The sequence below is a fragment of the Peromyscus leucopus genome, chromosome 1 (assembly GCF_004664715.2).
Source record: "Peromyscus leucopus breed LL Stock chromosome 1, UCI_PerLeu_2.1, whole genome shotgun sequence".
NCBI lineage: Eukaryota > Metazoa > Chordata > Mammalia > Rodentia > Cricetidae > Peromyscus > Peromyscus leucopus.
In genome coordinates, this window is record NC_051063.1 from 107,342,735 (window position 1) to 107,351,868 (window position 9,134).

Here is a 9,134-nt window from a genome sequence, read left to right on the forward strand (position 1 = left end):
ACTCACTGTGATGGAAACCAGATGAACACCAAGTCAAGTGGGGAAGGACAGCTGGTAGTGCAGGACCAAAGAAATTCTGTGCTGTGTCCCTCTGCATGCACGGAACCTCAAAGCTCAACCGTCTGTCTCACTCACAGAGCCAGAGAAGGTGCTTTGCAGCCACATCTCAGTGACACTATCAATCACGGCACCTTTTAATAGAAAAGTTGGTTTTATATCCACTCAACAGGTTTCCCACTGGTTTGACACAATGTCTCACTTGTGGCCCGATGGCCTGAAGCTTCCTGTGTAGACCAGGCTGGCCTCAAACATGCAATGATCCTTTTGCCTCTGCCTCCCAAGTGCTAGGATTACAGGAGTGTGCTGCCACACCAGGGTTTGTTTTGTCTTTGTTCAGGGGTATGGGCTTTCATGATGTAGCCCAGGCTGGCCTTCAACTCACCATCCTCTTGAGTGCTAGGATTATAAGTATATACTACCACAACTGCCTCAGGCTTCCTAGATTTTAAATATATTCTAATACCTAAAATATTTCTCTTAAATAGACAATTTCAGCTAAATTGTCTTTAATAGAATAAACACCCCCACAGAGCCAAGACTGATCTTTTCACTTTCTCAATTGCACTTGACAGCTACCTAGAGACACAGGTAGGTTTTCTTTCTATGTTGCTGTATTTCTGTAATGATATACTGACATGCTCAATGACATTCTAATGACAAAATGTGGAAATGAATTCTTAACCTCTATTTTACAAGATCAGAAGCTAAGCCTAGAGGTGTGACCCTCACCCAACGTCAAAGAGGCAAATGTAACTCTACACTAACATTTCAACAACAAAAATTCTTTTCAGTCATCACTGACTGGAGGAAAAGGTTCTGAAGAAAGCATTAAACTCTTTTTTAATAAATTTAGAAACTATTTCCTCTGTATTCTTTTGTGTGTATGTGCATGTGAGTGCATGTATATGTGTGCACATGTATGTGCAGGTAGCCAAGGAGGCCAGAAGAGGATCCCCTGGAGCTGGAGTTGCTGGTGGTTGTGAGCTGCCACATGGGTGCTGGGAACTAAACTCAGGTCCTCTGGAAGAGCAGCATGTGCTCTGAACCATGGAGCCATCTCTTCAGCCCTTATTAATACTTTTTGAAGTTTAAAATGCCTTCAACTTTTCTCCGCTGGAAGCCTTATTACGAAGTCCAAATTGTTTCATTTAAAATTTTTTTCATTGTTTGCGCAGCTTTAATCCAGCACTTGGAGCAGAGCACGATCTCTGGAGTTCGAGCAGCCTGTCTACAAGTGAGTTCAGAAGGCGCAAGCTACACAGAGAAACTGTTCGAAAAAAAAAAAAAAAAAAAAAAAAAAAAAAAAAAAATTTTATTTCATTATTTTGCGTGTAAAATATGGCACACATTGGAGATCAGAGCACATCTCCATGGATCTTTACTTAGGTTCTGGCGATGGAACTCGGGTCACCAGACTTGTGCTGCAATGCCTTGACCCCACCGGGCCATCCTGCTGGCCTTGAAGTCTAATTACAAAAATTCCAGGCCATCCAAGCTATGCATATTCCTTGACCACAATACTGGTTTTATGGGGAGGGGGGTGAGATATGATCTGCTTGGGTAGTAATGAACATTCCGCTGGGAGGCTGCCCCGTAACAGAAGCACTGAGGGGTGGTGGGCTCACAGACAGCGGCTGGGACAGTGCGTCACTGAGTCCAACAAGGAAGCCGGCTGGAGAGCTAAGGAGCAGCTTTATCATGTATTGATATATAACAGTACTTAAATGAGAGGTTTCAAGTCTGTGACGGGTGACTGAATGCATGTGCTCTCAGAGCCCTCTTCCAGTGACATACTTCCTCCAGAAGTGTACATCCCCTACACCTGCCTCCCAGTGGAATCTTTTAGGAAAAATAATCTTAACAGGAGGACTCAAGGGGATGACACAAGATGACTGCAGAGTAGTGAAGTCGCTCCTGACTTTTTACTCAGGTAGCGGTGAGGTCATGTTCGATCAGGCCACTTCACCCATTCCTTACCCAAAAACTCAGTTCTGGCTTCTCTTCAAATCTGAGGCCTGCATTCCGTACTGGCAACACTACCAAATAAGGACTGTTCCCCTAGAAACCACCCTTTAACTTCCAAAATGAAGCCAGGTTTTCTAACGTGTCACAGCTCTTCACAGAACATAGAAGCTTTAATTCATTTCACTAACATGCGTGCTCCATGGCTTGCCCGGAAGGGGAGGGGTCGTTACCGTGGAAACGCCGACCTCTGAACTCCAGCAGCATCTGCCCTGCAGTCCTCTCAGGGTGGCACTTTTTTCTGCCACTTCCTGCCCCCTGGGCCTTGAGGTGGAAGTTCCTGTCCTCACTGCTGAGTTGCTAGTGGTCTTTTATTTGGGGGGAAGATTTAGGAGGTGCAGTCTTCTGGGAAGTATTTCACAGGGTGGCCTTTGAGAATTCATAACCTAGCCCTGTTTCTGTTTGCTCTGCTGTGTATTTGTGGCTCAAGATGTGTTCTGTCGGCTTCCTGCCACCATGCCTCTACCTTGCCATGATGGACTCTCATCCCTTGAAACCATTAAGGAAAATAAACAACTCTTCGTTAAAGAAAAAACTTGATTTTAATGTGTCTGTGTGAATATATGCCATGTGTGTGCAGGTACCTGTGAAGGCCAGAAGGCGGCTGAGTCCCCTGGAGCTGGAGTTCCAGGGGGTTGGTTCTGCGCTCAGGTCCTCCGGAAGAGCAGTATGTGCTCTTAACCACTGAACCATCTGTCCCACCCCCTTTTAAGATCTTAGTTGCAGCCTCCTTGTGGAACATTGCTGTGTCTTGGTAATGGAAACTCACAGAAGCATCCTTCCAATGTCTTGGCCTCCGTTCCTGGGCTGTCTCTCCTTTCGATAGCGTGTCTTTCACTCTACCTGAATTCCACCTTAGCTACGAGCTTGTCGTTACCAGTCAACCCAATCCAGGAGCCCAAATACTCTAACCTCTAACCTCCAATTCTAACCTCTTTTTAGCCCCCTCACTCTAGTACCTTATCTCCAGTGATCTCAAGTACTTTCTACTTACGGAGTTTAGGTCATTTGGACAACCACTGTCACAAACATGCCTGCTGGATCCTTAGCTCCCTTCCCTGTCTGCCGTACTAACATATGGTAACCACAGCTTAATCAAATACAACTGCTTATTCTTTTTTTTTTTTTTTTTTTTTTTTTTCGAACAGGTTTCTCTGTGTACTTTGCGCCTTTCTGGAACTCACTTGGTAGCCAGGCTGGCTCGAACTCACAGAGATCGCCTGGCTCTGCTCCGAGTGCTGGGATTAAAGGCGTGTGCCACCACTGCCCGGCTCAACTGCTTATTCTTGGTGCAACAGAACACAATATCCACTTGTATTTTCTACCCAGCCGTCCATACACACATATTTTAGACTCACAGTTGCAATAGCTAATGTACATTGCTCATAAACCAATATCTACAAATCCTTCCTGTGTGAATCTGGACAAGGCCAATGTGCTTCCATTACAAAAGCTGAGAGGGGCCAGAGGATCTCTGGTGTTTTGCAACATACACGCAGAAGGCCAGCTACCACACTGAATCTTTAACCTTTGGTAAACCCGTCTACATCAGCAAGGATTCACACGATGTGACCACTCCTGGTCCCTAACTTCCTTTATGGATTGGGTTTATTGTTGCTCTCTTGTCCATTTTTCCCCACTCTTTTTTTTGGGGGAGGGGGTGATGCCGAGGATGAACCCAGGCTTGTGTATGCTAGGTAAGTGCTCCACCACGAAGATGAACCCAGGCTTGTGTATGCTAGGTAAGTGCTCCACCATGAAGATGAACCCAGGCTTGTGTATGCTAGGTAAGTGCTCCACCATGAAGATGAACCCAGGCTTGTGTATGCTAGGTAAGTGCTCCACCATGAAGATGAACCCAGGCTTGTGTATGCTAGGTAAGTGCTCCATCACTGAGCTATACCCTCTGCCCTCTAACGGCTTCTCACTTGGATGGATTTCGTTTTATGAAAACTGCTGCACCACCTTCACGCTGAGCAGCTTATCTCTGCAGTAGAGTGCACTTAGACTGTTATTTGGACGGACTGTGTATTCGCTTTCGTCACAATGCTGTCGCAATTCATTGCTCCTGTTGAAATGACCGCTACAGCTCCTTCCCTCTCCTCATCTGGTGCTCTGCAAACTAGACACCAGGCATCTTACAGAGCAAGACCAGGACCCTGCAGTGACAGGCCTGCAGGTGTGATTTCAAAAGCACGGATTCCGTGTCTAACTGCTTAGTGGAATTTTACATTTCGAGTTTCTTAGATGTATTCTAATCTCATGGTGGGTTACCGTTAGCTTCTCTTCAGGAAGTCAGTATTAGGGCTGGGATGCAGCTCAGCTGGAGGTGTCTGCCTGCAATGCAAGAGCCCTGAGTTGGATCCCTAGAACCACATTAAGACTGGGTGTGGTGGTACATGTTGATAATCTCCATTTTAGGAGGCAGAGGTGGGAGGATGAAAAGTTCAAGGTCATTCTAAACTAAAGGCAAATTCGAGCCGGTCTGGGCATCCCAAGCTCCTGCCTCAAAATAGACAGACAGATAGATAGACAGACAGACAGACGAAGCCAGTACTAACCTTGCCAATAATGAACAGGTATTAAGCTACTTTCTAGGTACTGTTGTGGTAAGCACTTTCTGTATACCAATGATTAATTCTCTAAAACAATCTGAAAAACTCCAAGCAGTACCAGTTCCCTGTATATGCCTTTATTCACACCCTTATCCCTCAAACTACTTCTCTTTAAAAGATAGGGTCTGATTATACTGTCCAGGCTAGCCTCAAACTCCTGATTCTCCTGCCTCTCTACCTTTCAAAGGCTGGGATTACATGCATACACCACCATACCTAGTCTGACTTCTCGTTTGAAATTCTGAAATCCTTCCAACTAGACACGATTATGTGTATGGGTTTTGCCTATACATATGTTTATGCACCAAGTGTATGCAGTGCCTCTAAAGGCCAGAAGATGCCCTGGAAGAGTAGCCAGTTCTCTTAGAGGTAAGGCATGTTTCCAAGCCCAGCATGTTTCTGTTTGCTTGTTTTTAACGACAGACGTGAAAACAACTCCTGGCTCTGTTCTAAGTCAGTTCCATGAGTCAGACTTGGAAGAAGAGAAGAATGTCTACAAGATCAAGTAAACAGGACAATTTCAGTAACGAAATTAAACTCAAAAATGAAAAATTAAAGCTAAAGCAGAGTCAGGAAATGTTGGCTTGCTGATAATTACAAATTAATTTATTTTTCTTTCATTTTTGAAACAGGGTCTCCACTATATAGTCCTGATCTGGGGCTATGCAGAACAAGCTGGCCTCGAACTCACAGAGTTCTGCCTCCTGAGGCACACTGAGTTTCATTTTTAAGTAGTCTGACCTGACCTTTTCCCCGAAAGGCTATGGATGTAAATGTCTAGCATTACAGAATAATAGTTATGTCTTTGAAAGTCTCACACCCTCATTTACAGGAGACAGAGTAGGCCCAGATGTCTGCTAAAGTAGAACGGACGCCTGGTTGACGGCGTCACCTGCAGTAGCAGGCCGACCACAGTAAATCCCACAGAAGGAAGAGTACACGGAATCTCCTGAAACTTGTTCCTTTACCAGTCAGTGGTTCTCAATCTTCCTAATGCCTCATCCTTTAATACTGTTCCTCATGTTGTGGTGACCTCAACCATCAAATTATTTTTGTTTCTACTTCATAACTAATTTTGCAACTGTTATGAACCATAATATAAATATCTGTGTTTTCTGATTATCTTAGGTGACCTCATGAAAGGGTCATTCAACCCACAAAGGGGATGCAACCCATAGGTTGAGAACTACTTCATTAGAAAGATGCTCAATGAAATTTCTATAATTAATTCACGAGAAAGTCTTGGCCCCCTACTGAAGAATGAGCACATTTCTAGGATAAAATCATGGGTACGTTTAGACTCAGAGCAGAGAAATTTGTAGGTGGGAGCTCCCACGTAGTGCCAGTTGCTGATAGGCACTAAGGTCGTACTGTGTTTTGGAAAATAGGCTTAAAAACCACAGTTCAATATCCACATAACCTTCAGGGAGTCCTCTCTCTAGAACTCAGCTCCTCCTCTACATCATGGGTGCTAAAAACGTCATTGCTACCACATGGATCAGTTACTGTCACACACCATATATGGGAAGAACCCCGGGCAGTGGCTGCAACTGAAGAGGCCTCGGAAATTCTTAGTTTCTCTCTTCAACTGGCCTATCACCTGGTTTAGTCTAACAAATTCAGAACTTCTGAAACTCCAGTTTAAAAAGATACAAAAAGGGGGGAAAGTTTTTTCTTGCTTACTTTGCAAAATGAGAAACTCTGTGAAAAACTGCTGCAAAGAACTCTAGACTGAGGGGAATCGAGGGACCCACTTGCTAATCAGGTGACAACCCCAAACCACTCATATACCCTTCTTTCAAAGGCCACAGAAAATCCAGGTATGAGCCACCCGTGGTGGTACACACCTTTCTTTTTTTTACTCTTTCACAACTGAGACTTTATTGGTTGAGTACACAGACATTTCAATTCTTAAAACATGGACCCAAACTCTAAGAGTCATACATTGTGTTCACGTACCCAAAAGAGCCATGTATTGTTTCTCTTTGAACTTATTCCAGTGATGTTCCATCCTAAACTTGGCAAGTTTTCCCTAAGACCTCACATAACAATCAAATGCTCACAATCCTTAATTCCACTGACTCACAATTTTATGCCACATACGGTACATATTCAAAATTTCAATCTTTCACAGCACATTATCACAATTGTTAGGAAAATGGACTGCCATGACCAGAGACAGTTCTGATAGGGCAAGGACCAAGGAGTGGTTTTTTAGGATACAGTTCTACTAGAAACACGAGACCAGAAATAACTGAAAATATTCCAGACAAAAATGCACGACCAAGACTCCAAGTATGCTTTGTGTTGTAGGATATAAAACTAGCCCCCTCTACGGAATGTTATGGTGACCCCCGAGACAGTCACAGCCTCTCCTGATTCAGTATCCTGCTATTTTCTGGTTGTACCAAAAAATAAACAACCAGCAAGTGATTTAACCTCTTAAATAAAATCATTTACACTTAAAAAATGGGACTTCCTCCCACCTTTTAAAAATGTTTCTAGAGCTACTAAAAAACTCGCATTTACAAAATAGTTGATAAAAATATTCCTCTGGATTGTACAAGAAGGGAGGCGGGGACACTGACAGACAACAATGGATGGTTAGTCGGACTTGGCTTCTTTCTCTTCGACTTCAGAGGCTGGACTCTGGTTCTCAGCCTCTCCATGTTCTGCAGGCACATCTGTGGTTTGCTGGTCAGCCACCTCCGCCTGTTTGCCCTTTGCTCCCCTCTTCCCCTTTGTTTGCACTTTTTTGTCTGATGGTTTATCCTTTCCCGGGGCCTTCTTCGGCTTCGCGTCCACCTTGGCAGGGGTGGGCTTGGCCGACAGCCTCGCCGAGCACCGCTTGGCCTCCGCCTTCGCTGCTCCGTCGGCGCTAACCTTCCTCTTGGGCATCGCTAACCTTCCTCTTGGGCATCGTGGCAGCGCTGGGTGCGAGGCCGAACCGTCAAGAAGCTACACCGCCTTGGCAGCCACCGACGAACTGCTGGGACCCGCCCGGTGGTACACACCTTTAATCCCAAGACTTGGGAGGTGGAGGCAGAGGCAGGTGAATCGCTGAGTTCTAGACTAGGCAGAGATACAGTGTCTCAAAAACAAAGAGCATAAGCTAAGCTAGAATTCTAAAGATTCTACCCAGGTGCCTATGGAAACCACACAGCAAGAGCTGATTAAACTTCAAACTATCCCTGATCTACACAGCATCAGCAAGTCTTTCAATGTTTTAAGACTCACCTCATGGAAGACCCGACAGAAGTTACACGTTTTATTAACTTCATCTGTAAAGTGCCTTCCGTACAAACATAAAGACGGGAGTCTGGGTCCCAGCACTATTGTGGGGCACGGTGTCTATAATTCCAGTGCGGAGAGGAGGAGGAGGAGTGTGAACCCCGGGGCAGGAGCCGGAAGACAGAAGGGTCCCTGGAGCTTGCTGGTGAACCAGTCTACTCTAGGTTCAGTGAGTGATCCTGTCTCAAGAAATCAGGTGGCTGGGGCTGGAGAGATGGCTCAGTGTTAAAAGTGCATACTACTCCTGAAGTTCAGTTCCCAGCAACATCACAGAGCCCACAGCTGCCTGTAACTCCAGGTCTAGGGGATCTGATATCTTCTGTTATACAATTATTTTAAGGTGTGTTACTTCTGTTTATGTTGCATTTGTTTAATTCTGTGAAGCTGTGTTACTGTGCCTGTCTAAAACACCTGATGGTCTAATAAAGAACTGGCCAATAGCAAGGCAGGAGAAAGGATAGGTGGGGCTGACAGGCAGAGAGGATAAACAGAAGGAATAGTCTGGAGGAAAAAAGAAGTAGCCAGAGAAGGAGGAGGATATCAGGGGTCAGCCACCCAACAAGCCTGGAAGTAAGAGTAAGATTTACAGAAATAAGAGAACGAGAAAAGCCCTGAGGTCAAAGATAGACAAGTTAATTTAAGAAAAGCTGGCTAGCAACAAACCAAGCTAAGGCTGAGTATTCATAATTAAGAATAAGCCTCCGTGTGGTATTTATTTGGGAGCTGGGTGGTAGGCCTCCCGAAAAACAACACTCTTGCCTCCTTAGGCCCCACACTCATGTGCACAGACTTACACGCATACACATAATTAAAGTAAAAATGAGCATGGTGGCACATGCCTTTATTTCCAGCACCAAGAGGGCAGAGGCAGGCAGATCTCTGTAATTCCAGCCAAGGCTGGGCTACAGAGACTGTCTCAAAAAATCAAAAATTAAGAATGTAGAGAGCAAGTGAGAAAGACTCCAATATCAGCCTCAGGTTTCCATGCACATACAAATGTGAGTATCAATGCCTACGGAGGCCAGAGCTGTGGGATCCTATAGAGCTGGAGATACAGGTTGATTATGAGCTGTCTGACGTGTGGGTTGGAAAACAAATTTGGATCCTCTGCCAAGAGCAGTACAAGCTCTTAACTGCCGAGACCTC

General features: G+C 44.9%; 1 protein-coding gene across 1 annotated transcript; it reads right to left on the bottom strand.

Moving 5' to 3' along the window:
* Positions 1-7,173: 7,173 nt before the first annotated feature.
* On the bottom strand, positions 7,174-8,187 carry LOC119087658 (non-histone chromosomal protein HMG-14-like). The gene has a single exon (XM_037204080.1). It carries the CDS (start codon positions 7,593-7,595, stop codon positions 7,302-7,304), a length of 294 nt encoding a protein of 97 aa, XP_037059975.1. The 5' UTR covers positions 7,596-8,187; the 3' UTR covers positions 7,174-7,301.
* Positions 8,188-9,134: the final 947 nt, after the last annotated feature.